This window comes from Betta splendens, chromosome 21 (genome assembly GCF_900634795.4).
Source record: "Betta splendens chromosome 21, fBetSpl5.4, whole genome shotgun sequence".
Taxonomy (NCBI): Eukaryota; Metazoa; Chordata; class Actinopteri; order Anabantiformes; family Osphronemidae; genus Betta; species Betta splendens.
Window position 1 is genome coordinate 5,629,424 of NC_040899.1, and position 27,811 is coordinate 5,657,234.

Consider the following 27,811-nt stretch of genomic DNA (forward strand, 5'->3'; position numbering starts at 1 on the left):
AGAATGTTGCAGACACTACTGTACATTCATCAATTTTTATTTCTGGTATAAGATCAAAACAGGGACCAGTAAAGCAAAGAAGACAACGCATTTGCCATACAGAAACAAAACCAAAGGACAGCATATTCAACACGTAAAGCGTACTGAAGGAATAAATTAAACAAACAACAGAATAGAGGCAATTGTGATGAAACATTGTGCCTCTTGATCTGATCATTTCAGTCACCCATCTGAATTTAAATCTAGTACTGACATCCTTCATTTCAAATCATCCACTACTGAAATGCTAATTTACATCAGCACCGTCCACTTCAGTGATCACAGACTCAAACGTATTGTTTTAATAGGAAGAGGCTTCCATACTGCATTTAAGTGTCTTAGTTTTTAACTGTATGGCTGCATGAAATGTCCAACATGACTCAGATAAAAGGAATGAAGCCTGGCAGAGAGTCTTTACACAGATACTGATGACATCCACAGTCGTCCTAACGTACAGTACAGCCACCGTCTTCTGGCCAGTTACAAAACTGTTTAGGTAGATTTCAATTCAAAGAGTTTTTATATTTTGTGATTTCAGGGGCATCATGCATTGTCAATGCATTCAAGTGCTACAAGCTAAATGTTATTAATGCTCCCTGCCAACAGGTGCTGATGAGTCTTATAATGAAAGTGGACTTAAAACGTTTGGATCATCTGGATGCATCATAAGTGGTGACAAAGAGGGAAAGTAAACACCAATACGTCTGCTTGCTGATTACAATGATTGCTTCTTCTGCAGAACTCAAGAACACAGATTAATAACAAAAGCATTATCCGTATCAATAAATTACACATCTTATGTTCGCTAGTGACTATGGTATGAAAAAAAAGGTCTAATAAAGGATAACTCGTACTCTGGTTTTAAAAAAAAAGACACGAGCTGATAAGAAAACTTCGAACCCCGACAGAGGGTGAAATAAAGAAATAAGTACATTTCTATTCATAATAAATCAAACACACAGCGTTTTATATACAAATGTATTTGACTTCCTTCTTAAAGGAAAAAAGTTAGTTTCATTAATCTGACTTGCCAAATCTCTTTTGACTGAAATGAATGGATGGGTGGACAGGAGCACTAGCAAAGTCGGTGAAAACTGTGTTGGTAATGAAAATATGAACACTGCCTCCTCTACTGCATGTATGATGTGATGTCATGATACAGAGCAAACACGAGCTAACAGGAGGACAGATATTCACAACAGAGAGGTTAAACAGGCAAAGAGAAGATGCAAATGAAACCTATATAAGAAATATATTCATTTAAAGCACCTGAGACACACACAGGGTTAGATTTGCATTCCCAGTGTGGTTTTTAACTAATAGCTGCAGAGACTACTCTACTGGTGAATGATTACAACGCAGTCTGAAAAAGAAGTCTGGAGACTCACAGGTGGCCACCTCCAAATTCAGACACGTCTGTGCACTATTTACATAGGATTATTTGTTAATCAGTAATTATGTGTTTATTACTCGGATACAAATCTCTCGGCATCTGAACCGTCAGAGGCAAAGTAGCGTAAATAACCTGCATTAAAATCTGGGTCCAATTAAGAAAAATTGGAAGATTATAAAGCTCACTTCCTCAGAAAGACGCATTTGTCCTGACTAATATTTGGTATTCACATAAGGTGCTTAGGAAATCTTTGACTGTACAGACGTCTTCTTAATAAAAGAGAAATTATGTTGTTGGTTGTCAAGGTGTGTGGAAAAAAAAAATCTATGACAAATCAACCCTGTAAACCTTCACAGACCTACACTCACTGGCCACTTTAACATGTGCGCCAGTAAGACCTAGTGCAATCCAAACAGCAGCTCTACTATGATTTCTTCTTTTACAATTTTGCAAGTCATAACTTTTGTAAAAGCACAAGTCACAGAAGAGCTGCATCTGTGCAGGTCTACCTCAAAGTGAACAATACGTGTGTTTTTCTCTCCTCCCCATCGTGTTTTTTCTCTGATATATGATTGAGGAAGGAGATGACATCAACACTACTGTTGTGTTTAAATCTGTTTTGGATAAAGGAAAGGACCCAGATACTCAACATTAAGTGAACGATACATCAGCAGACCAGACCTAGACCCTGACTGGTTCAGGCTGCTCTCAGGCTGGATTTAAATCAGCCTAGTGGTAGTGTAACATGCATCTGTGCACCTACATGTCTCAAATAATTTCAAACAGATTAAAACAAAACAAAACAAAACATTAAAACACAAACGCAAAGATACTCACACACTGACATCTCTCATAATAAAGATTATTATTACCAAGCTTCAATGTTGACAAAACTCATTTTCCAGTTATAAAAACATTGCATTTTTGTCAAATATTTCACCTTTAACTGTGCTAAATACATAAGAAGCCAGCCTGCGAGCTCCGTCTCTGGATTAGCCAAAACGGTCAATGTTTGAAGCAAACAGCTGAGATTTCGGTGTTGTTTGAACTTCTTGTTAACATCGTGGCAGTCCTGTGCCACATTAAGCCTCAACATGCACTCCCCATGGGAGTTAAGCACGTTTCTGATCTCCATGTTGGTAGCAAACAATCTACTTCATTACTTAAACATGGATTCCATTCATGTTCTACACCACAGCTTCCACATTACACCACGTCTGTGTCCCTACCAGGTCGGCATCATATCTGGGAACCAGACTCGGCCCAGGTGCTTTGAGACCTCCCAGTGAATTTCATCCAGGGAGTATTTGTGATCAGGAATCAGCACCTCTTCCATTATGGAGAGCTGGGAAAGCCTCCGACCACACATCTTGACAAACTCCACAAATGCACTGCAGGAAACTTCACACTCGCCCAGTCCAATGGCTGACAACTGGGTGCAGTGCTTTGCAATGCGGATCAGCTCCTCATCCAGAGGACGCAGGCCGTTTGCACATACCACCAGCTCCACCAGGCGGGGGCAGTGGAGTCCCACACGGCCCAAGACCTCCTTGCTGACAGAGCGGCCAAAGTAAAGGTGCGTGACAGGGATCTCCTCATTAAAGAATGGGCCGAACTCGTCTTCATAAAGGAAGAAATACATCACCAAGTTGAATTTGGGCGAGTGCCGCACCATGGCGTCCCAACTGCTCTTCTTAATGGTGTGGAAGTGTTGGCCAGGGTTCTCGCTCACCACGTCGATGCGCAAGTGTTCCAGGTGGACATGTTTCTCCGAGGAGAGGGCCAGCAGGAGGTCATCACTCAGAAGGTGGTAGTTCAGAGCAAGCTCTCTCAGCCCATGACACTGGTCTGCCACACACAGGATCCCTAGGACAGGAACAGACTCAGCTTTAAAACCTCATCAAATCAGTTTCTGATTTTTTTTCAAAATGATTACTCATCAAATGATTGTTCCCTAAATTACTTCTTAACAAAAGAACATCTACCATAATAGCCAGAAGCTGGCGATAAATTAGACATTTTATATGTGATCATTTAAAACAGTTTAAGAAAAACATGTAACACAGAAACTTAAGCGCACATTTTACTAAGACAAATCATACGTCGGCTAGTCCACCGCAACATTGCTCAAGGGCAGAAAATGAGTGTTTTAATATGCCACTGACTGAATGAAAGAGTCAAGTGACTAAAATAGGAAACCAAAAACATGCGATTGTGGGACATTCTTTCTGGCTAGACAAGTTGGTATAAATGATTATCCAGCATCCATAAAAACATTCTTAAAAATACAATAAAGCAATTAGCTTTAGTATCGGGCATGCAGCAAAACTCAATTCTCTCAAATCACCTGCAGGAGAGACATGAGGACAGCTGCTCATCTTCAGCAGTTTCAGGGTGTCGCTGTTGTTTGCTACTAGCACTTTCAGAGACGGATCATCAACTGGTGTGTCATCAATCTTCAGTGAAGACAGAGATTTGGAGTTGACAAACACCACAGTCAGAGCCGAGATGAAATGAGACTGGAAGAACAAAGACAACACCATGAATTATTAACTATTTAAGCTTATTTTAATGTGGGCCTAGCTTCAACTATGAGGCTGTGAGGACAAAGGCCGTATGTATATGTAAGTTTAAGTTACTATGACGACAACATACTGTATCATAAACTAAATTATACACAACTGACAACCTCTCATTTGCCATTTATTCTGTAAATATGACTATAAAAAAGTAGAATTCTTGTATTTTACTTATATTTTCAGGACAAATGTTAGACACAATATAGACAACCCATGTTTTTAACGTATAATTTACCTTTGGGACCTCCATGAAACTAGGCCTGGCTGTAGAGATAAGTCCCAAGGTCTTCAGTGAACAATTCACCAACTGTGAAAGAATGTCACAAGCTGCTTCTGCAGACTCCGTGCTACTGTCCACCTGGAAAATACAATGGCTGAATATCATTTCAGGAACTTAAAAACAATACTTACAGAAACCAGGTGATGCAAGTGAATTGTAAACGTGAAGGTTTAGAATCAACACTTAGACACACACAAACATCTAATTTTACCTTGAAGCTGACATACTGCAGGTGGTTTGAATGCCTCTTTATGATTTGCTTGATGAGGTCAGGATGTGTGGCCTTCAGGTAAGAGCTAGCTGGCTGGTTAAGCTCAAACTCAAAGCATCTCCACAGCTCAGGCATATGAAATGCCTGGTTCCACTCACGGCACACCTGAGAGGCATAAGCCCGGTCCAGAAGTGGAAGGTACTGGAAGATATGGAGCAGGAGCTCTTGAGGCAGCTGTGCCCACTCATAGTCCGACGACCCAGGGGCTACCACTGCCACAGACTCGTTGCTCGTCTGCTTCCGAACCTTCTTGCTAACTTCTGGTGGGCTCCCGCTGGAGGAACTGTCCTCCTCACCTCCTTTCACCCGCTTCATCCTGAAACATGGGGGGAAAAAAAAAAACTTTATAGTCCAGAATAACACATACACAAAATGTATGAGTCCAAAACTAAACACATGTGGTTTTGGACAATTTGAAGGCACGGGCAGCAGAATTGAGTTCAGAATAAGTGGGAGGTCTTTTGAAAAGCTCAGGAAAAAGTCTGTCAAGCCAAACTAAAAATTAAAACATTATACCTTGTTTATATCTTGCCCACTAAAGACTCAATGGTGTGTTATGCAGGTTTAAAATCTTTAATATAAAATCAAAGGCTGAGCACTTAATGAGACGGTGTCTCCCACATATGAAAACGTGTGATTGCTGCACTGTAATTTGAATAATAAATGTTTATACCTCAACACGTGTTAAATTACACAGTAAGGCTGCTTGCTGCAGAACCAACCTGGCTGTTGACATGACGCTAAGCCGGAGGGCCATGCATAAGCAGGTGTGAGTTAATCTATTCATACACCAGGGAAGACGTTAAATCCAGTACTCGATCGTGATCTAGTTAGTTTGAACCAGGGCTCGAGTTAAATCGTAGCAACAACCATTACACTGCTCACTGAAGTAGCTAACCAACACAGCGAATGAATGTGACGGCTACAATGTTAGCGTGAGTTAGCTAGTTTTAACGCTAGCTACCTAGATCGTGGTAAAAAATTCGATTTCAAATTATGTGTTGTCAAATAACATTTATTACTGAGCTACACACAAACCGTGCTGTGCTGAGAGACGTCCCACAGCACGGCAGCTCGGCCACTCATCCTACCTGGTTGTTTACACACAGCTAACTTAGTAGCTGTTAGCAGAAAAATCCGTCAACTGACTGCCTTGACACTTCAGCCCGGGCCCACGCTGGGAAAGTTCATTTGCACCAAGCAAATAAAGCGCATCGGAACCCAATATTCGATCCGTCCGACGATGAAGCAGAGACGAGTGTCGTTTGCAACGAGGAAACAGTCGGAGTGTGGCACCGCAGCTCGCTTGACCTAATTCCTTCGCGGGAGTTACGGCCCCCCTAGCTCTGAAATGGCGAAGTGTTGTTGTGACAGAAGCGGTGCATCATGGGAAATATCAGGCGAAATGGCTGTTGGAAAAGATCACCTGTATAAAAAGAAGGCTCACTCCTTTAGTTTGAGGGCTTTTCCAGCTCAACACTCTGGTTGACATTGAAATAGTACATTTTTTAGAGAAAATGTGAGATGCTAAGTTTTATATCATAAAAGATGAACAGGGCCAAACTGCCAGTTCACAAGAAAAATAAAGAACAATGAAATATTTCCACAGCTAAGTGCCAAGAAATAAGGCGGAGTGATACGCTTCCTAATTTACCTACTCTCCGACAAGACGCGTTTCAGGCGTATAATTTAACTGCTGAAACGTTCGGGATCCAACTAGATTTGGTGATTTAATTAAATCTCCACCGAAAAACGACACATTATACTTCGCTAAACAGAGAACCTGGTTTATTACCATTCAACTCCACCCACCACAGATATTACAGAGCAGATTCACAAGTATTAAGCTTTTTTTTATATAACAGCAGCTGATTCCCCCCACATTTTGCCCCCCCCCGCGCCCCCTACTAGGGAAAAGCATTACAGGTGCACAATTTATTTGGTGTGAAAACTGGCCCCCTCATCCTACAGCTGTATTCAGTCTCACTCTGAGGTTTTGTTTTGTATTTTTTGTATTACCGTAGTATTTGGTACTTTTTTCCCCAAACACGGCTGCAAATAGAATTTACATCCATCATCATTCACTGCAGGTGCCGGACTCCTTTTCACTTCCAGACGACAAATGAGATCTGACATTTAGACGAGGGGGAACTTATGTCTTATACGTCTACTGTATAAAAATGTACAGTGGCTTTATTGACATACATTCCGTAGGATAAACAGCTGCAAAATAGGAGGCACACCCAGTATTGCACTTCATTAAAAGTTCTGGCTCAAATCATAACCCAGAATATCAAACAAAACTGAAGTGAAGAGTAGCAATTTCAGAATACAGCTAGTTTTAATAGTATCATTATATACAAGATAAGATAAATCGTACACTATTTTCCTCCCAAACATAATATTCTTAACAGTCTTATCCACCAACTCCTGTTTTTTTCTCTGTCAACCCATGATGCACTTGACAGCGGAGAATACTGTACAAGCTTACGAAAAAGGTTTACATAAAACAATATTTTATAGTTAGGAAGCTGAAAATACGGCCTGTTCCTTTTTTTTAAACCCACGCTGATCCTTTGAGCAAATTCATTTCATATCTTCAATCTGGTATTGATAAACTTCAGAGATCGGGAGTTGTGCAACGTCTATAGAAGCCGAGGGAGTACAACGGCCGCATGCAAACACGTCACAAGGTATTTACTTTTTTTCTTTTTTTTTGTTTAAATTCTATTGTTCTTTTTTCATTCAGGTTACTCTGAACCCACCCCTCGTACAGCTCACACAGCCACAGTTTGCAGGACATCCCGGGTACTGACGTTGGTAGGAGAGCAGACCTGCAGAGTCTCGTGTAGAGCACAACCCTGGTCCAGTGTCCAGGAGGCTTGGCAATGCATGAGCCAAGCTTTTCACGGCTGAGCGTCCGCAGCAGCCAGTAAATCACAGTAGACAAACTGGTTTCCAGTAAAAGTCTCCTTGCTTAGAAGGTGTGGGCATTTCTGCACACCCCACAACCCAGGGCAAACTCCTCCCCTGTTGGTGGGTGAACCACATGCAAAGGGCACTCTGTGCCCTCCAGCTGCTTGCCCTTGGGCCCTGTGTCAGAAAGGACAAGAATGACATCAGTTAGATTAGTGTGTCCCAGCTCTAGTTTGTCTGTCACTGTTTTAGAAATGCTTTCCAGACCTGCAGGACAATGGGGCAGTTCTTCTTTGGGGACACTGGTCATCCTCTGGAAGTCATCGTGGCAGGCGTTGCAGAAGTGTGTGGTGCCAAAGCAAAAGAAAACTGCCACTGAGCAGCAGTACCGACATTTATACTCGAGGAAATCTGTGCCATGTTTAGAGCACATCTGGTAAAGAACACAAAGGACACAAGGGATGAAACATTTCACATCAGTACAATAAGTACAGATAAACATTTAAAAGCAATATTGCACCAGGCTAAACTGGGGTCTGAAGCAACAAGTGCATTTACCAAAATGTTGCATTATTCCTTTAAAGTAGCAATAACCAGAATTCCATAGTATACTCACTTGAGCCCTGGAGACATCTGAGCATGCTCCACAGATCAGCTCACTGGGGTCGTAGTCATCTCCCTGTCCTGCCTCTGCGTCACAGCGAGCTTCCCCTCCAAAGTAGGCCTGTATAAAAACAACAATTAATGATTCGCAATCACTAAAAACAGCTGTGAATTCAAAGGGTCGGCAAATGCATTTTGCACGTTACCTTTTTGCACTTGTAGCACACATAGTATGCATATCTGTTCATTGCAAAGCCTGCAGGGTCGTTGTGGAAGCGTGCTCCTGGTGTAGTTATGGCCTCGCTTTTATGCAGACCCTCGTACTCGAGCCTCATCAGTGCCTTTCTCCTCACATCCTCATAGAGCTCTTTGATGGGATCAAGCAGGTCCTTGATAACGGAGTGATTGATTTTGTTCTGAAGGAAAAGAAAACAAGCCAGGCCACATTTATAAAGGTTTGCTACTGGTGTTTGTTGCAGACAGTGACTGGTTTGTACAGTCGGTGAAATGCAACACACAGCCTTAGAGTTAAGGAAACTGAAGCTATTTTAAGGTGTGGTGGAAAAGTTTAGACACGTTCATCACCAGGTAACATATTACCTTGCAAATGGGACACAGCATGAACCCAAATGTGATGCGGGGCCCAAGCCAGCGGTTTTCAAGAACGCGACGAGTGCACTGCAGGTGAAACACGTGGGTGCAGTCCAGCTGAAAAGAGGAAAAACATTTAGTCAAACAACATGAAATATATACAACAAAAGAAGAGAAATTATTGCAGTGACATGATATATGGAGGTACCTGTACGGCGGGAGCAGCAGAGAGGGCCTCTGTGAAGCAGATCATGCACATGTCATCTGCATCCTGTTTAAGACACCCAGTGTTCTTGTCACAGCCATGAAGACAAGGGAGACAGGTCTCTTCATTCTTAACTCCTCCACAGGGGTGTCCACAAGGGTGAGTCTTGCTACAGGCCAGTTTAGCATACTCCTATGTACAACATGAAGCAAACTGGTCAGACATGCTTTTGTCTGTCTTGTGACAATTGTTCTACTTTATAAATGAATTTCATGTACTATCACTATATTTAATATATTAGATATTTTAATGCAGTTAGGAAAGTTCAGGGTCTGTGGGAATTTCATTAAAAAGTGAACCTGAAAGTCTAGTGAACTGAGTTAACAGTCACACACCTGGCAGTCTGCGTCTGAACAAACGCTGCCCACTGCCGACAGCTCTGTGCCATTCCTTGTGCCACAGAACCTACAGGCGTCTGAGCTGCTGGACGCTGGTTTACCTACAAAGCAAGAGTCAGACAAGGTTACAAAGGTTACAGGAACAATTAAAAATTTAAATATTAGAATTGGTACTGTACTGTTTTGTTTCACAGCACCAACAGAAATCAGTACCTGTGTGCTCCCTGAACTCCACCATAGCCTTCATAGTCTTTGAGTCAGCCAGAGCCATGAGCCAGAAGAGCTTGGTCCTCCCACATCCTTCATGCAGATCCACCTTAATGGCCTCCTCCTCCTCCTTGAAAACCTGAAAGCAGCCCCAACAAAAACATTTAATACCAGTTCAGTGTCCATCTCATCATTTGTTGCTTTATAATATTTATGTGTAGATAAACAGCTCCACCTAACCTGTCTCTGGTGAGAGCGTGTGCGTCTATGAAGGTGGAGGAAGCGATCACAGTCCGTGCAGAGATTTCCACAAATGTTGCACAGAATGATGGCTGCTGTCTCTCCGTCATCATGATTGTCACACATGGGCTACGGATGGAAGGGGAAAAAATCCATATTAGTGATTTGATGATCCATCAGTTACTTGTAGCTCATAGCCTTTTAGCGTTCTCACCATCTGCTTCTGCTGGCCATCTTTACCCATCCAGCGGCCAGAGGACAGCCTGTCAACATGGTCCTGGTCTAGCACACACAGTGAGGCCAAGGCCAGCCACAGCTACAAGACAGTACAACAGAACAATTATTGCCTGTTCCTAAAATTCAAAACAACAGCATGTGTTCAGTATATGTGAATTTGAGTTAGTACCCTTGTGGTAGCGATACAGCGAACAGGTGACCGATGCTCCTCCTCCATTTTGGTCAGCGCTATGATGGTTTCAGCTATTGCATTTTTGGTGACTCTAGACCAAGCATCTGAAAGGTGGCCCTAAAAACAGCACAGGACTGTTAGAGGAACTTTCCTTCATGTCCAATCTTGACAAAAATGCTACAATTACATTTGAGGTGCAGTTACAAAGGAAAAATATAAAAAAAAAAAACAATGGGAACATACAGCTGCCATGTCTTTAACCAGCTTTATGATGATCTCTGCAATCTGAGGAGGAGTGGACCCTTTCATCCACCAGTGGCTCTCCCCCCTTCGAATGTAGCTGAGGGAAACAGGAAAAACATTTCTTCATTTAAAGTGCATACTTCAAAGAAACTGCCTAGGCCAAGTAGAAACTAGCTCACCTGGAGTTGAAGATCATGGGCAGCGTCACAGTGGTGACCCCTTTCCCTGCAGCCATGCCGGCTGTGCCAGAAATGGTGGTGCCTTTGGCTTTCAGCTGCACAGTGAGGGCCTTTGCAATGCAGCCCAGGAACATGTCAAGGATGCAGAGCTTATTCCAGTCTCCCTTCTCTGTGGAGTGGATGATGTCACTGATGTCTGCTGGTGGCAGAGCCTTCACCCCGATGATGCTGGCAAGCCGCACAGGTGTCACCTCTGGAAGGACGCGTCTAAGCAGTGACGTTACCTGAGAAGAGAGGATGAATATCAGATGAGCAAGAACTTTAAATTCATACAGTTTAGAGAAATATGAGATATATTTACATAAACACACACAGACAAAAACAAGAATAGCTATAAAGTACATTATTTAAATTGTTTAACACAAACTAACACCACAACTACTAATTTATTTAAATGGAAAAAAGTTTCAGGTTCTTCTCAGGCCAAGTGTTTCCCCAATTAAGGTGAAGATAGGCTGATAACTGCAATAACAACGATTATTCCTTACATCTAAGCTCTTTTTAAAATGGTCCTGGTTGGTTTTAGATAATATATAAAGAGTGAAACACATACAGAAAATATAAAGTTACAATAACATGTCAGATCTGAAACAAAAATACACTTAAAATGTCTAGACGTATGCTAGGCCCCTGTACAATAAGCTACACACCCTTGTTTCCCATTTCATGCAGCTCAGAATGTAATCAGGAAAAGATGACTGGCGTTCGTGCCCACCTGTCTCTGTACTCGTGGGGAAGCTGTGTGCAGCAGAGAAAACAGGTCTTGCAAGAGTGTAAGCTGCTGAGCAAGGTACTGTCGGCCCACGTTGGAGCCGCTCAGAGCCAGGACCATGGACAGGAGCTCAAAGCAGTAGGCATCCGAAGATGCGTCATCATCGCTGGGCTGCGAGTTGGCGTTCTCCTTGCTGGAAATGGCATGCTCCCACTCCTCCCTCACGCGCGTCGCCTCCATACGAATGGCCTGGACAATGTGTGCACACACCTGGAAGTGAACACAGTCATTAGTTTAAAAAGGACACCCATGATTTTCGCTCATCCTCTTATGGTCAATGAAACAGAGTATTTACCTGTTTCTGCAGGTTGGTCAGTTTGCTTCTGCTGAAAATAATGCCAACCATATGCTCTTTAAGGTCTGCATCAGAAGGTACCTAGTCACAAAAAGACAGCAGAATATCAGGTTAAAAGGTCACAGAATATGCAAGTCAGTTAAACACTTATTAGTGGCTAATAGTTTTTATTAATAGTAGTTTTATTAATAGTTATGAGGCTGTAGACCTTGTCTTCTCCCTCTGGTGATGAAAGCAGGTTTTTCTCTTCCTGTTCTGGTGTTGGTTCTGCATCTCCACTGATTAATTTTCCAAAGACCTAAACATACACAAATGCAAAATGCTGAATTGTCCAAAACCATCCAATGCAGCACCAATATAACAAAACAAAAAGTACAGTATGAATGCACTGTAGAAAATTAAGGCTTATGAATAAAAGCCGTAAGACAGACCTGTGAGGTGATGAGGCGGAAAACTCTGAGAGTCTCGGCCTCACAGTTCTTCTGCTGGGCCATGCTGGCTGAGATCTGTCCTGGAATCTTGATGCTCTCGCCCTCTTTCCAGCCCAGGACCTTCACCTGGCGGACTCGGAGGGTGTTTTCGGGACCTTTCAGTTCCACTTTGATCACATGATGATCTCCTCCAGGAAGCTCACTTGTCACCCAACCCATGTGTCGCGAGTCAAGGTCAACCTGGAGCAGGAAGAAGTGTTTATACATCTTTGCAAATGTCAATGTAAATGTAAAGCATATCGACTACAATGCACAACAGCATCAGGCTTGTGTGTATTGATTCTTCTTATCCACTGTGAAGCCAAAGAAACTAACCATACCTGTTTAATTCTGCACAGGTCTTCTATTGCTTTACCACAGAGGAAGGTCACGGATGTCACTTTGTTCTGTGGACAGTAAAATAAATTCACCAAAATCATTACTGTCATCAATTACATCATGATCCAGATTACATTTAAAGTATTGTGCATCAGAACCATTTCTGTCGGCTTCTTACCCCAATATCTCTGGAGTTGTCCACATGAACCGACACGTTGGAGGCATTTATGCCTTTCACACAGCTGATGGTGACGCTTTTGGTTTTGTTCTTGTCCTCATCTCCAGATTCCCAGAAGGTCTCTGTGGAGCCATCTGTGAGGCTTCCAATCATGGCGGGACGACTGGATGTCTTGATGTCCACTACACTGGTCAAGTCCTTCAGACAGGTCACCAGACACAGATCCTATCACCACGAACAAACAAGCTGGCGTCAGGTACAGTGCATGACACACAGGTAATAACAAGACCTTTACAAACATCCTTTAACTCCATGGACCCCGGTAGAGTTATGTTATGTTAGGGTATGTTATTTCCTCGCCTGGCTCATTGCCTCATAGCCTGACTGCACACTAATGTTGAAGCTCTCCTCGCTGTCCCCGTCGTCTGACTTAGACAGGATGTTGTTAATGTGATGGAAAACGTTGCTCTGGTGGAGGAACTGGTGGTCCGATTGCTTGAACTTGAGACTCCAGCACCTAAAAGAAAAATTTCTACATGCTTACAGTATCTAGGCAATGCACATAATTAAAGGGGCAAAAAACAGGACAATAACAATATCTACAAATTAGAATATAACAAAATATTAATTGTTTTATTCTACAAAATGTACCTAAGTGCCATCTGCTGGAGTGAACTGCCACTAGGAAGTGACATCATAAGGTCAGAGATAGTCTGTAACAGACGGTGGAAGGTGTGAGGGAGAGGGTGAGCGGCCTCCCCTGCAATGACGATATCTGACAGAGGGTGTTCACAGACGCCGAGGTCTCTTTCCTGTAGGGCGAAGTTTGGCAATGTTCAGAATCACAAGATGCAAAAACAAAGTACAAAAATGCTGCATGTGATTCATCTCATGACCTGTTCCACATTTTCTTTGTTGCCCTTGTTTTCATCGTCTTCCTCATCTTCGGGTTCAAAAGGTGATGGAGTGAGAGATGATACAAAATGCCAAAGAATGTCGTGCAAAGAGGTGGTCTGGATCACATTGCACAGGAGCCAGTTGAACGCCTGACAGGACATCAAGAGTAAATCATACCAATTAGTTTTATGATTATATAGAGAGTAGATTCAGTCATTATAAAATATAACTGCTACATCATCAAGCAAGCATAATTAAATATTTCACAAAATCAGCAAGCAACTGCCTATAACCCAGAGGTGCTGTATTTTAATAAGCTATAATTAAAGCTTGGTTGAGCTCTGGGATTGAATAAATAAATAACTAAATATCCGGCTCAGACAGCTGTACCTCCATGGCAAACACCCTGCAAGCGGACTTCCTCAGTGCGTGCTTCATGGCCACCTCCAGACCCTCCAGATCGTGGTGCTGAATGACAAAAGCCAGGACAGGCCACTGGAAGTTCCTCTCCCCCTTACTGAGCGACCCGTGGGCTGAGATCAGCCGGGACAGCTCTGGAGACGGGTGTCTCAACAGAGAAGAGCCCACTTCTGAAAGGGGAACAGAGCGGGTTGACATTAGAGGTGATGCTAGAGCTCGGTCATGTCTAGAGCTATGAATTTCTTTTCTGGTTATATATTATTACCTGCATCACCACTATGGACTCTGCGCCGAGGCACAGCTTTAACACGGGCTGGAGAGGGCGAGTGTTGCTTGTCGTACTTGGAGGCGACGACTGAGTAAGACCTTTGAAACACGGTGCGCTTGGTTGTGTCGCTGTCTGTGATTGGACTGGTCTCGAGACTGAAAGAAAGCCCATAGAGACAAACACACACAACTTCTGTTTAACCGCAGATTCAAATATCAGAATCGATCAACATGGTCATGTTTAACAGCTACTGAGGATGCAGAAAGATGAATAGATTTGTGTATGCATAAAGAAAATGTCACTTATTGCTTTGCATTTTTATTATCATTCTTATTCTTTGCATTCTTATCCATTTATGGTGAAGCTAAAGATGCATTGAAACATTTAATGTGTGAATTGGATGTCTTTGCATTGATTAGATCACACAGTAGAAGGTGGTGCATGGCTTTAAATACTTACCTGGGAGGCATCGACTTCATGTTACTCTCTGGTTCCTCAAACACATTGGGGCATGCGTCAGGGGTGACTGAAATGTAGGGAGCAGGAACAGATGTCGAGCGCAAATACCTCATCTCATCCTGGAAGAGGTTATCGTCTTGGTAGCCACCAAAGTTTTCTGTGTGTTGCCTGGTGGTTGAGAGGAGAGTGACAGTCACATGTTGCTTTAAAGGTCTTCATATGTGCAAAATAATATTAAGCAAACTGTTAGCTACCTTGCTAGCGTCTGCAGGTACAGACAGCCTATTTTATTTGGAAGTTCATCCGACACTCCTTCCTTGAGACTGGGGAGCAGCTGGGAGTGCAGCGGTCTGGGGGGGTGGTGGCACAGCATGCTGGGTTCAGCAGCACTGCTGAGGGACAGGAGGAACAAAGCATTGGCCCGGATCACCTGGTGGGCCTCCATGGTGGGCAAAGCCCGTGGAGTCTTCACTTGCAGAGGCTTCTTCCTCGACTGTTTGACCTTTACAACAGGAAGATTGGTTGATAAGACTGATTCATATAAATCAGTGCATGAGTTTGCAGCAGCGGTGAGGTACCTTCTCTCTGGCAGCACTCTGTTTCTCTCTCAGGTATTTCTCTCGACAACGATCACAGACTAGGTACCAGGTGCTGCCTCCTATGCCGCCGTCACCACAGTTCCCAGCCCAACCGCCACAGAAGTGGCCAATACTGTTGTAGCCCTGGCCGCCGGCGTAGCGTCCACAGCCTGCCATGGAAATACAAAGCTCTTAGCACATTCTGAGGAACTGAACTCAAAGTGACTGGACATTACTACTACTGACACCTGATCACAGTAGTGCTGAGTTCTCACCTGGGTGGGCCTGTCTCATATGGTAGGTGACCGGGTAAGGGTGGGACTCCCCACACAGCTCGCAGATGGTGTCTTTCTCCGGTCCCCCCATGGCGAGCTGTGCCATCTCTCCAAACAGGTTCCCTCTCGGACGGACCTCCGCCTTCTCCCTTTTCTTCTTTTCCTTCTTTGCCTTTTTGCTATCTTTCTCATGCTCCTTCTTTTTTAGGATTGCACTAGACCCCGGGCTGGGGAAGATCATGTTCTGAGTTGCTGCTTTGATGGTGGCCATCGATATGTCCTCCCAGAACGCCACCAAATGCTGCAGAGTTAATGGTAAGATTGACTTCGCCCTCATAGAGGGATGAGAGGTCATGTCATAGGAAACCAGCTCTTTTCCATCCTCGCATTTCTCAGGCAGTGGAGGTTCCTTCAGCATGGACAGTACCTTGTTTTTGTTGATGCTTCCCATTTTGGAGATGTCAGGACCATGTGGAGCAATATTGAACATGTTCAGTGCAGAGGAAATCTCTAGTGAGTGACGGTTCTTTAACTTGCTCTCCTTTTCCTCAGCGCCCTGTCCTCCCAGGGAGCTGCGGATCGGGGCATGCTCTTTGGTTAGGTCTGGATTGAACTTCAGGAAGGAGGAGCAAGCCATGGCATCATGGACAATACCTTCATGCCAAAGGAATGCTGCAAAGACTGCTCGTGCACATTCAGCCACAGAAGGTGACATAGCCTGTTTGGCAGGTTCTGTAGTCCTTGACGTGCTTTCGCCTTTAAACAGAGGCCCAGATTTGTCCTTTTTAGGGCGGGTGTGACGGCTGGAGGTTTTGCGGCTGACTTTAGGTGAAGAGCGACTCTCCAGCTCCTCTTTGACAGGGGCTTTCCCAATACTAAAGTGAACCTTAGACGAGCCCTCTTCAGTGTTTCGGACCTCCACGTTCTCGTCATTGACATCCTCGTTCGTGAGGAGAGCACTAGAGGTGCAAACCTCAACTACTTCACTGTGGAGGTTTTCTTGAGTTACATGTGGAGAAGGAACCCGGTTTTCTGCATTATTGGTGACACCTTTATCTGAATCTTTCCCACATGGTTTGGGGGAGGTAGATCGTCCCCGAATTGGTTCCGTAAGCGGTAATTTCTTCTTTCTAAGCGTGTCCGGGTCCAGAGTGTATGAATCTGATTTGGACCTTTCTCGGGGAGGGTCCAGCCTGGCTTTGGAGGATGGACTAACTTTCGGAGGGAAGTTCTTGTCATGGTGGGTTGAAGAGGAGTGCTGGGGGGAGGAGGTGCTGGAAGGACTAGACCTGCCTGAAGAGCTGGACAGGCCTTTTTGTTTGGGAGAAGAGGAGCGAGAACCAGAATTTGGAGACTCGGCCCGATGTCCTGAGGTCCTACTATCTGCCTTCAGAGCCTGCAGAGTGTTGTGATTGGGCGAGTGTGAGCGGCTGTGAGAGTCAGACCTCAGCTTGGCCGTGTCTGACCGCAGGATGAGGGCTTCGCTGGCTGAGAGTCCAGCCTCATTCATCTTGGTTCTGCTGTGTTCAGAGCGGCTGCCCCGACCCTCCTGCTTAGGCAAGCGATTCTCCTGACGGTGTTTGGAAGCTGGGGACATTGGTCGCCCACTGGACATCAGATTTCCACGTTCACCTGAATATTAATAGTTCAAACACAGTTAAACCACAGAAGAGGGAATTACGCGCACTTGTATTTTTATTCCTTACATACAGGTTTTATGTTGTAACAGGATGAGTAGTAAATTGTTAAAAGACAATAATACATGATAAAATGAAATGTGAGGCAAAGAGGAAGACAACAAAAGTTCTAGATGTCATTGATGTTGAAGTATGATAGCAGAGAATGACGTATGCTCTTATAAACATAATACCGTGGCTTTACTTCTTGAGCTGGGTTTTTTCCCCATAGTTCATTACTGTCATTACCGAACGGCCTCTGATGAATGAGGATAGCAGGTAAGCCAGGGAGAAGCTGATGAAAGATGGATTCCAGCCCAGCTTTGGAACCTCTCCTAATTATACTGAATCTAGCCTTGCTGTTATCCAGAAATCTTTTTTACCTTTTACTCTGTATTACTATATTAAAAGAATAACTGGGTAATGTCCTGATATAAGGACATTACTCTGGACTCTGGCATTAGAGGCCTAAAATATCACCACAGAGCAGTCAGCAGTTTGCTGAGTTCCTACCCACCGATCTGTTGGGTCTAAAGAAGGCATGCTGTAATTACCCACCCTTTTGCTTTAGAGCGAGAGATGACAGAGCAGTGCCATGCCCAGCCACGGACACACTGCTTTTGTGCACACGCTCACGAGAAGCAAGGCTGCGTGTTGAATCATCTACAGCTGAAAACAGTGGAGCAGGTAAACGAACAAGGCATGGAATGCAAGGAGGCCAATGCAGAGAGGAAGACAGAAAGCACAAAGAGGCAATGCAGTCAAGTCAACAAGGTGAAGTAGAAAGAGGCCAAAAACACAATATTAACATGACAGGAAGACAGAGAGGAAGAGAAACAGACGAGGTGAACAGAGTGACAATTACAAAATTTTGGAAGGGTCAAGGGGGAAAAAAGCTGTTTGGCGATTTGTGCTCTATATTCATATACTAGATTTTCTTCCAGCAAAAATAGGCAGCCAGATTTTTGAAATCTATGAAACAATAAAGCACAACATATGCAGCACTTTGTAGTTGTGGAGGATGTGGGATGTCTAAAGTGCTTTAGCCACTTTAGATCACCTCTGAATGTCGTTAGACCAACTAAGTGATGCCACAAGGTTGTTTTCACTTTCTAAATTACACCCGCAGCTCCACGGAAAACCAGATTTTTTTAGAGTGTGCAGGGTTACATGTATGTGGTAGAGACAGAGTATGACATCTTCTGGTCAACACAAAATAGAACCAGAAAAAAAAAAACATTACCACAGAGAAAGTAGCAAAGCGAAGAAAAGACCAACAGGAAGGAAGAAAGATTGGCTGAAATGTACTGATATTCTAGATTCTGCTGTAAAGTCCTTAAACTTTAGTCTTTTTAACATTTAGTTATCTCTATATATACACACAGATGTGAGATTTATTGTTGCAGTGAAGCACTGGGCTGGTTAAGGTAGAAAAGGTGTTAAACAAGGATGGAAAACCAGATCTAATGTTCAGCACTAAAGATGAGGTAGAGGGAGAAGACTAAACAATAAAGCAAGCATAAAGCAATCCAGCCCAATAATCCAGCATATGGCAAAATATCCACTTTACCAAGACTTGTAGTCTAGAATAAAATGATTGAAATCTTGTTTCATACTTTTTCACAGGTTATAGTAAAAGATTTGGATTTAAGAAACAAGATCAATCATTTAATAATAGACATAATGGCTTGTTAAGGATATTTCTGCACCGTAGAACATAACTGCACCGTTATGTGCCACACATCACTCCTGCACTCCCCAGAAAACACAAATAAAATAAAAGATAAGGATAAGTTCTACAAACAAAGAGCTGGGAGGAATAGGAGCAACACTTGTGCAAGCAAGCGCTGTCAGAACGCAGGACAGACTTACTCAGAAGCTGTGGCTGTGGCTGAGACAGTTGGGAGGGGGATTGTCCAAACACAAATGGGCTGTGGACAAGGGAAGAGGAGGAGGGAGGTTGGGCGGCTTGCTCAAATACGGAGGAGGAGGGAGCTGCTGAGAGGAAAGGCCCAGACTGAATGGAATTCAGTATGGCACTCAACCGGTCACCTGCAAACATGGAGACAGAGGAAGGGGAGAAACTAGAGCTTATACTACGCTTTGACGTTTCCAAGAGGGTCGTGGGAAGTCACTCGCTGCTCATTTTGTATCAGTCAGTCATCCAGTCATCTCCCACAACACAATAGATGTGCAGACTGGGAGGAACTATTATGGGCATCCGGGTTCCAGTGGGTAAATAACAAACAGCCTAGTACGGAAAATATTCTCAAGCAGGTTTTGCCCTGAACACTGAAGGAATAATTAGCAGAGTTTTAAAATGGATCATAAAATTTAGCGACCCTATTGTTGGAAAGGGCTTAATGACAAAGGGGGCAGATACAGGCCTCCTCCTGGGGGTTAAGTCTATATGACCTCATTAGATCAGTGACTAAACCGTCTACAGACAGACAGATGCCACATTCACCATGAGGTTTTATTTATTAATAATGAGCGTGTAACATAGGTTTCTGAAGGGGCATTTAAAAGACAAAAACTGTTGTAGCCAGACGTTTGAAGGCTGCCACACTGATGCTGAGATGGGGAAATCAACCACCATTTCTAAGAACTGGACTGTCAAAACAGTTAGTCTCCATCTTACTCTTAAGGACTCAAACTGCCTCATGACAGATCCATCAAACAGGTGGTTGGCGATTCAACGTTGGTTCAGATGACATAGAGCTGCAGAGGTCTGCAACCTCCTGAGTGCTTGCCCAAGCCCAGTAAGGTGGAACCTGTTGGGCAGGGCACACGTCCTTGACCCGCTGAATATGAATGTCAGCCACATTCACACTGAAGCAACAGGAAAGTCAGTAAATCAAGATTTGCATCAGCATCTTTTACGTTAGCGGACATACAGCACAGCAAGCTCAACAGCAAGTTAGCTTCTGTGTAGCAAACCAAAATCAAATCACCTGGCCTAGATTTCCATTTTTCCATGTTGTGTTGTGTGATTTATTGTATAAGCTACCTTTTGTAAACCACACATGGCCAAGGGTAAACAGTACAGAGTTGCTTTTCCAGACAACTGGAATGGCAAATGTATATAAGGCCTTTATTATTGTATAAGGTCTTTATTAGTTAATTAGTGGAACTGGTAGATTTGACAGTAAGGGATTTGACAGTTTTCTGTGCATGATAATGATTCACTGATTAGCATCAGTGAGTCCCAACAGAAGTTCCTTTTTTACTCAAGCAAAGCGAGGGAAAAAGAAAACTAACTCGGCATCCGCACAATATTGTGGCGGAAAGACAGGAGTTAGCCAGTATTTAATGGTGTGGCAAAGCTGAAGAGTTCATTCAGATGATGATGAAAACAGGGCATATATTTTGATCGGGCAAAGAGTGAAGAGAGACAAGTTCAGAGCCAGTTAAATGTGGTGGGCTGGCAAATCGATTCCCACTAAAAGAAGCCCATAGTAGTCCAAATGAACAAACGCACACCAACTGGCCCATGCACACAGACACATGTATGCCTGACACTGCAAGGATGTTAGGCATGACATAATAAAGAGCATGCTTTAAAAAAACGGTAAATCAGTAACTGTTGTGACACCTGTGGGTCAAATGGGACTGACTGACCCAAACGTCTGTGCTATGTATGACACCAAGCATCCTTTCCACAGGAACCCCTCAAAGTAAATATGCTCATTTGTTCAACTTGTGTCAAATGATTCAGGAGATGGACATGGTGAAAAAAGCAGGAAATAATTACCAGCAAGCAGAGCTGAGTTAGAGGTGAGGTAAACATTTGCAATGCAAAAAGTCTAAAATAAAAACTTAAAAAGTGAGTGTTACTCTTTTAGCAGAATAACTAGAGATAGGTAGAACAGAGGCACGTGTTAAAACGATTGGAGACTGGTGACCTCACCTTTGTTGTTGGAGATGCCGTAGTCAAAGCCCTGGGCCCCGTTTGAAGTTGTGGCTCTGTTGAAGGCCTGCACAGAAAAAGGGCTGGGTGGCGGGGTCTGGGCCCCATGCTCCAGCAACGTTTGCTCTGGAAGACATGATTGGATCAGTTATGTTTTATAGTACAACACTGAGGTTGCAAGAGGCTCCTTTCTACGTTTAAATTCAGTGTGTTAATACTGACCTTCATCATTACGTAGGTACTGGTTTCCTCCACGGTCTCTGGACAATGACCAAGCCTCTCCTTCATCACTCTCACAGAACTCCACAACGCTGTTCTTATCCAGCTGGACCCAGGTCCCCTCTGAGTTCACCACCTGATACACAAACGGAACCTCTTTATCCGTAATCACACCCGAACACTCTTCACACATTTACACTCACAGTACTACAGTAGAACCATATGAATGCCTGTCCATCGAGGACAGACAAAACCACAACACAAATCCTACTACAGTTCAGAAACAACATGCACGCTAGAAAATAGGCTATGGTCAACTAAAATATTATAATTCTTCAAAATACACAGAGATGGAAGTATTAGTATGTGCAGGCTGCACCTCTCAGATCCAGACAAGGCATCCCAGTAAAGGCTCAGAGAGAAAACTATTGAACAGCATGACACGCCACAGCAGCCAATGACAGGTCATTTCCAAAAGACGAGGGCTCCATTCATCACCAGGCCAAAGATAAATTATACAGTTCAAAGTAAAGTGACAGATTTGTTAGACGTGCAAGAAAATACAGTGAAGGAACAGAGCGGCTCCAGAGTCAAGGCAGCTGAACATGACACCCTGAAACAGCAATGGATTAACACAAAAACTAAATTAGTAGGTCAGCAAAAATGTGAAAATGTTGCAGCCACTGAGTTGTTAAGACCCCAAAAGAAACAATAAAAGAACACACACCCACACCCAGAAGCAGCTGATGTTCGCCCCTTACAAAGACAGATCACACTCTTTACACATCACTGATTCTCTATATTCTGAGAGAGAGCAGCTTTGCAAACAGACCCATTTATTCAACTCCAGCCACAAAAAAAAAACACATTATTTGGGGGTGAGTGCGTACCTCGCCTATGGCCTTGACCTTGTTGCCAAGTACTAACATTCCAATGGGGATACCCCTAAGGTTTGGGCAGCTTCTGATGTTGTGACCAGAGGGGCCGGTCTTCACTACCTTATAAAGCCCCGGGCCGCCGCCCTGCCCTGCCCTGCTCTGCGCCCGAACGGGGGCCTCTTGGGAAGGACAGCTGCTCACCTCCTTTAAGTTCTCCTCCAACTGGCCCCTGACCTCCTGTAAGAGGTAAAAGGACAGGTCAGAGATAGAGGAACGCTTCAACGGGCTGCAAATCAAGAATAAGATGAAAGATTAGGTATGAAAATCATACCAACATTTTTTTCTTACTGTAATAACTAATAACGAAGAGCACCTGGACATGTGCTGCTTTGTCTTTAATGATTCAAGTTCTAGTTTATCGTTTTAGGATTAACTTTCATTTCAATACTGTCAAAATGCAGATGACTAAAGTAATTGCAAAGTAATTAACAATTATTTTAAAATGCAATACAAAGCCCAGTCTCTCTCTCAGAGAATATTTACTTTTACAATTACATAATTGGACCATGATTAAATAAAATATAGATTTTGTAAACCGCTCCAACATGACAAATGTCATCAGAAATGTCATTAAACACAATTGATGCTGGTTAAATGCATTGTCTAAGTGCATTGTTCACTTATTTTCATATTATCTAGAGGGAAGCATGCTATTACACACCATACAAGAATATTTATAACAAACCTTTCAAACAAAACCTCATGCAACAGGCTGCACGTTAGTATCTTCAACCCCATGCAACATACAATCGTGAACCGTAATTACTCAAAATCCCAAATGTAAATGCTGCAGTACTTTATAAAAGTGGTGGCCTCCGACATCACGCATCATCACTACACAGACAACCATGCAACTGTGAGTTGACCTCTTACGCTTGATTAACACTGTTTAAAGTCACAAGAGGTTCAAGAGGACGAGTAGAGTAACATACAAATGATAAGCTTTGGGGCAGTGAAGATATGTATTTATCCCCCTAATATAACTCACCTGTGGTGGAAATATAGTTAAGGGGGTCCACGACAAAAAGCCGATATCCCTGACTCCTTGGCTAGCATTAAAGACATTCTGAGCAACACATCATGAGACAGTCAAGAAACAGCAGATGACCCAAGACAGGAGGAAAAACAGGATGGGGAAGGTGCTCATACATTTTTTTGGAAGAAAAACAGGGTCGAAGGTTATTAGAGAAACTGAGAGAGAGAGAAAAGGATCTGACACATGTCAGATTGGCCGATTTGTCATTGGTAAAAGGGGCCTTCGAGAACTGCAAATACAGGCACAGCCTGTGAAATGTTCGAACATTTAACAAAAAGTGTAGAACCACACGTATTAAAATAAAATCCCAGTGGGAGGGACAGAAAACAAATTAAAGCTTACTCTGATCAACACAGTGTCGTTTTCAAATCCATGACCAAATGAAATACATGTCAAGAAGAAACTTCCAAAAAAATTCCCCACTTGGATGATGTAGTGTGTCATGCTGTTCAGACAGAGACCTTACACAGAAGCCTCCTACACCCAAAACATCCCAATGCAGAGGTGGAATTGAATACTAGTAAAGGTTCAATTTCCTTTCCAAATTTCCCTGAACCAGACATTGCTTCATGACCGAAAACCACCAGGAACTGACGGATATCGTCACAATGCTTTCCCTGCAGCTGCACTGCTCATGGTTTTCATACCCAGTCACATTTCTTCTTCCTCTGGCGGTTTTTGTGGCATGGAGCAAAAAGTGAAAGAAACCATTGTTGTCACATGCTGTAGTTTGTGAAAGGCAGTGAAAAACCACTTTCACCAGAGGATGAAATTGCTCCTTTGCTCGTTTTTTTCTTGTCTGACAATTCCTGCATTGGGGTTTAGTTCAATGCACTAAACATACACTCCATCGGGACATGAGTGTTCATTCTGTCACACAAAGGTCACGCTATCGTAAACATTTCTCCCTAAACACGTGTTAATGCATGCACGCTCCGAGCTGCTGTTCCTTTGCACAGTGTGTTAGTAAAGGTTTCATATGCACTTGTCCTGTGATAGACAGATAGTTTCATGCTGAAACACTCCGGTGGTTAATCTCTGGTGACGTTCTCAGTTCACCATGCTTCAAGCTCAATTGAGGAGAGGGTGCCAAACACCAGTAATTAAACCAATTTCATTAAACAGCAGAGTTGAACTTGGAGCTTCTCCCCAAATGAACAGCGCAGGAGCCTCTGCTATTGTTAAACTGACTCGGACCACTCAGTAGGCCATTTTTACTTACGTCGGCTGGGACCAGTAGGCTCCTGCCCAGGTGCTGGTTAAAAGAGAGGCACCAGGCTTCAGTGTACCCATTCATGCTGGGAACATACTTCTTTACTGTTTCATCATTCAGCCTGAGCCACACACCATCATCATTGTGGATCTATGGGAAAACCAGCAACAGAACAGAGCACAGCCATGCTGTCCTGTTACTATGGAAACAGGAGGAGAAGCACCCACACACACACAGTCACTCACTCACTCACTTACTCACTCACACAGTCACTCACTCACTCATATACACACACACACACACACACGGCACTTCTGAGGCAGCAGGAAAGTCAAACTAAAGGAGTTTACGCCGAGGCAGAAATGAAAGTGAAGTGAAAATGCCGAAGTGAGAAACGATGAATGTGTTGGATGTTCATCTTAATCATTAAGCAAATGCTTTGAATGCTGCAACTTTCACTTTGGGATTACTTTAATGTTATCGTTGGCTATGTGACGCAGGTGTTCAAGCCCTTCATGCAGCCTCAGTGTTTTGCAAGAGTATGAAGCAACAAAAAGTAAGAGCATTTTATAAGCTTTGAAAGAAAGTAGTAATCATGGCTAAGAAGTAACTACATTATACATAGAAACCTTCCAAGATGCTTTTACTTAGAAATAACTTAGCATTATCATTCTAGACAAAATATTATGAAAGGATTATGACTATTAGTTTTATTAAGAAACACAGAATTTGATTAAAAGTGGACATTGCTCCAGCTAATTCACCTATTTTTCAGTTAGATCCTGCCTGGTCTAAAATCAATTACCTCGTCAATGAAAGTGATGGTGCCATTGACATGCACTATGCCTATCTGTTCACTCTGCAGCGAGGGGTGACTACGCACACGCAGGCCTGCGCTGTCCTTGGACACAAATTTACGGACCTGAGAGAGGCAAAGGGGAGATGGAGACTGTGAGCGCAAGAGCAAAGAAAACAGAAACAGACAAGAAGTGAACCAGGAGAAGGAGGAAGAGGAAGTAGTACAAGTACAAGACGGTGGGAAACCGCATGCATTAGCACCACACAGAGCCTGCTTCCAAGTAGATACAGTACATGAGCACAGCAGCTAAACTTTGGTCGCTCAATTTTCAGTAGCACGTGTTGGATTGAAGACGAGGCACATATAGTTGCTTGTTTCCCCATTATGCACTGCAAATTCTAAAGGCTGAACAGTCCCTTAACAGGCCTAGTACTGAGGTTGTCATTGCTCTTCACTCTTTCAAATAAGTGAAGCAAGGATAGAGTAACAATCCAATCAGAGCCTTTTAATACAAGGCTGACACTGCAACAGTCAGAATATTTAACGCACATCAACCAAAACACAACAAGGCAACATCCGACGGCAGTCCTCTTAGAACCCAAATGTGAGCGATGTGTAGGTCTTGCAGTTGAAGAGGTTTATTAAGAATATCTGTTGTTTATGTGATAAGTGTTTGTGTACATGCATTTATACAGGTGTGAGTATGTGCAGTGCCCAAGTTTGGAGAAAAAGCTCACCTTGCTAGGCTGCGGTTCAGCCTTAGGTTTAACCATCTGTGTTCCAGGTGGAATCATGCCTTTGGGTGGGTCCTTGACTTCCACCTCTAAACCAGCATCTAAGTAATCAATTTACATGTCATGTCATTATAAAAGCAAACTGTCTTGTAACAGCGGCAGAGGAGAAAGAGATGAAGACGAGCGAAAATATCGCACCTGTTTCAATGCCATCAATGGTGACGTGGATTGTATAGAGGCCTACTGCTCCTGGAGTCCAGTTGGCGCTGTAAGTTCCATCAGTATTGGCACGAATTAACATGTTCTCACTGGGTCTGTGTAGAAAAAGGTCAATAAGTGAATAGTGTCCCACTGGAAAACTTGTTTTGTTTCTACACTGTTTCTCACATACCTCTTTGGGGTGGGGGAGGCAAAGCGAAGCTCTTCAAATGAGTAGTTTTCATATGCCTAAAAACATCAAACAATATTAATAACGTAAAAAAAGGCTGTTGCAAATATAATGTAGTATGTGTTTTGTTAAAATAACTGGCATGATGCTCACCTTCATCATAGTAATAGCGATGTATCGAGCCTCTTTGACAATCATGGGCTCATATGTGGCCTCCAGCTTCGGCACTGGCAGACCTCCAAAGGTTAGGTCAGGGCCCGTGGATGAAGGGGACGAGCTTCCAGGGAGCCGCTGGAGCTTCTTCACATTGTCAGGCTGCATAGACTTCTTTTGGGAAACAGGTACTGCCTTGACTTCCACCTACACACGAATAATACAAGTCAGAGTTGTGATAAAAAAAATGCAGACTTAACCCACGTTTTAATTTCAAATTGAAAGCGCAGATAAAAATTGTGGTAACATTAATTTCTATTCAAGTATAGTCAAAGATCTTATTCTGACCCTCATGTTGGGAACATGAACCACATCTCCATACTGGTCTTTGGTCTGAACGACCACGGTAGCGGGCCATCCACAGCGTATGTCATCTTTGTTTAGGATCAGAGACGTCTTCTGGGGGTCTGCATAAGAATCTGGCTGCAGCCACCTAAATGTAACAAAAGATCAGAATATTAATAAGTTATGAGCATCAAATTCAAACGCACAAGGCACAGCTGAGGCCAAGCTGGACATCATCTGGACATCACACCTTACCTGGCTAGACGACCCCCGCTCGAGTTCTGTACACAGGTGATGAAGTCCTCGAGGAAAGAGTGCTCGTTGGTTTGAAGGTGCAGCGGCAGATTGCCCTCCAGGGCCTCCAGGATGGTGGGAGAGTGAGACAAAGCCAGACCCTTCCCCAGGATCCCTGAGTGGGCCTTGCACACCTGAATGAGAGGCAAGAAAACTAAAATTAATGATGCCTAGTAGATAAATAAATAATAAAAAAAGATTAAGAATTTGACATACCTGCAGAGAGGCTTCCTCAAGAATCTCAAGATCCTCCTCCAATTCATTGCCTGTTATTAAACATATTTAAGGTTTCACCCAGATTGTTAGACAAGCTTTCATTTGTCATTAACATTTGTACAATTAAATGCATCATTATTCAAAATACCCCATTTAAATGTTATTACACACATATTTCCATACCTATAGGGAGGGCCAGGTCTTTCTTCATCAGAGCAGCAGCACACACACTGCCCAGGTAGGCCAGCTCTTTCTCTAGTTGTATAATTCCCTGAAAGGTTCAAAAATCTGTCATGAAGGTATGTCTTACATGCTACTAATAACAA

General features: G+C 43.3%; 2 protein-coding genes across 22 annotated transcripts in view; both read right to left on the reverse strand.

The window, feature by feature from the left end:
- Positions 1 to 21: 21 nt before the first annotated feature.
- fbxl3a (F-box and leucine-rich repeat protein 3a) lies at positions 22 to 5,935 on the reverse strand. The gene is made up of 5 exons (XM_029137058.3): positions 5,654 to 5,935; positions 4,503 to 4,878; positions 4,247 to 4,369; positions 3,780 to 3,951; positions 22 to 3,298 (listed from the first exon to the last, which is right to left on the reverse strand). Exons 2-5 carry the CDS (start codon positions 4,875 to 4,877, stop codon positions 2,658 to 2,660), a joined length of 1,311 nt encoding a protein of 436 aa, XP_028992891.1. The 5' UTR covers position 4,878; positions 5,654 to 5,935; the 3' UTR covers positions 22 to 2,657.
- Positions 5,936 to 6,881: 946 nt separating this feature from the next.
- mycbp2 (MYC binding protein 2) overlaps positions 6,882 to 27,811 on the reverse strand; it is a 44,569-nt gene continuing 23,639 nt past the window's right edge. For 4 of the 21 annotated variants that reach the window (XM_055505136.1, XM_055505139.1, XM_055505133.1 and 1 more), the window contains 44 exons: positions 27,669 to 27,756; positions 27,486 to 27,535; positions 27,231 to 27,403; positions 26,979 to 27,123; positions 26,631 to 26,837; positions 26,481 to 26,536; positions 26,288 to 26,403; positions 26,093 to 26,190; positions 25,362 to 25,505; positions 24,566 to 24,706; positions 23,296 to 23,373; positions 22,260 to 22,484; positions 21,373 to 21,505; positions 21,151 to 21,276; positions 19,113 to 19,292; positions 17,799 to 17,909; positions 15,565 to 17,196; positions 15,290 to 15,459; positions 14,966 to 15,213; positions 14,711 to 14,879; positions 14,250 to 14,418; positions 13,955 to 14,154; positions 13,564 to 13,713; positions 13,319 to 13,479; positions 13,028 to 13,184; positions 12,668 to 12,892; positions 12,492 to 12,557; positions 12,112 to 12,351; positions 11,889 to 11,978; positions 11,681 to 11,761; positions 11,329 to 11,595; positions 10,554 to 10,837; positions 10,375 to 10,471; positions 10,129 to 10,248; positions 9,937 to 10,038; positions 9,723 to 9,851; positions 9,489 to 9,621; positions 9,273 to 9,376; positions 8,881 to 9,069; positions 8,682 to 8,789; positions 8,288 to 8,497; positions 8,095 to 8,202; positions 7,746 to 7,911; positions 6,882 to 7,655 (listed from right to left, as the gene is read on the reverse strand). In XM_055505136.1, coding sequence (XP_055361111.1) covers positions 7,540 to 7,655; positions 7,746 to 7,911; positions 8,095 to 8,202; positions 8,288 to 8,497; positions 8,682 to 8,789; positions 8,881 to 9,069; positions 9,273 to 9,376; positions 9,489 to 9,621; positions 9,723 to 9,851; positions 9,937 to 10,038; positions 10,129 to 10,248; positions 10,375 to 10,471; positions 10,554 to 10,837; positions 11,329 to 11,595; positions 11,681 to 11,761; positions 11,889 to 11,978; positions 12,112 to 12,351; positions 12,492 to 12,557; positions 12,668 to 12,892; positions 13,028 to 13,184; positions 13,319 to 13,479; positions 13,564 to 13,713; positions 13,955 to 14,154; positions 14,250 to 14,418; positions 14,711 to 14,879; positions 14,966 to 15,213; positions 15,290 to 15,459; positions 15,565 to 17,196; positions 17,799 to 17,909; positions 19,113 to 19,292; positions 21,151 to 21,276; positions 21,373 to 21,505; positions 22,260 to 22,484; positions 23,296 to 23,373; positions 24,566 to 24,706; positions 25,362 to 25,505; positions 26,093 to 26,190; positions 26,288 to 26,403; positions 26,481 to 26,536; positions 26,631 to 26,837; positions 26,979 to 27,123; positions 27,231 to 27,403; positions 27,486 to 27,535; positions 27,669 to 27,756 — 7,962 coding nt within the window. In that variant the 3' untranslated portion in view covers positions 6,882 to 7,539. The remainder of the gene's footprint in view (positions 7,656 to 7,745; positions 7,912 to 8,094; positions 8,203 to 8,287; positions 8,498 to 8,681; positions 8,790 to 8,880; positions 9,070 to 9,272; positions 9,377 to 9,488; positions 9,622 to 9,722; positions 9,852 to 9,936; positions 10,039 to 10,128; positions 10,249 to 10,374; positions 10,472 to 10,553; positions 10,838 to 11,328; positions 11,596 to 11,680; positions 11,762 to 11,888; positions 11,979 to 12,111; positions 12,352 to 12,491; positions 12,558 to 12,667; positions 12,893 to 13,027; positions 13,185 to 13,318; positions 13,480 to 13,563; positions 13,714 to 13,954; positions 14,155 to 14,249; positions 14,419 to 14,710; positions 14,880 to 14,965; positions 15,214 to 15,289; positions 15,460 to 15,564; positions 17,197 to 17,798; positions 17,910 to 19,112; positions 19,293 to 21,150; positions 21,277 to 21,372; positions 21,506 to 22,259; positions 22,485 to 23,295; positions 23,374 to 24,565; positions 24,707 to 25,361; positions 25,506 to 26,092; positions 26,191 to 26,287; positions 26,404 to 26,480; positions 26,537 to 26,630; positions 26,838 to 26,978; positions 27,124 to 27,230; positions 27,404 to 27,485; positions 27,536 to 27,668; positions 27,757 to 27,811) is intronic. The other 17 variants (XM_055505151.1, XM_055505137.1, XM_055505144.1 and 14 more) reach the window with 17 other exon arrangements.

Bases quoted from the DNA above. Each gene is read 5' to 3' on its own strand.
- fbxl3a (XM_029137058.3), bottom strand. From the start codon at position 4,877: ATGAAGCGGGTGAAAGGAGGTGAGGAGGACAGTTCCTCCAGCGGGAGC. The intron at 4,370-4,502 runs GTAAAATTAGAT...TGTATTTTCCAG, and splicing joins TGCAGTATGTCAGCTTCAAG to GTGGACAGTAGCACGGAGTC. The intron at 3,952-4,246 runs GTAAATTATACG...TTGTTCTTCCAG, and splicing joins GTTTCATGGAGGTCCCAAAG to TCTCATTTCATCTCGGCTCT.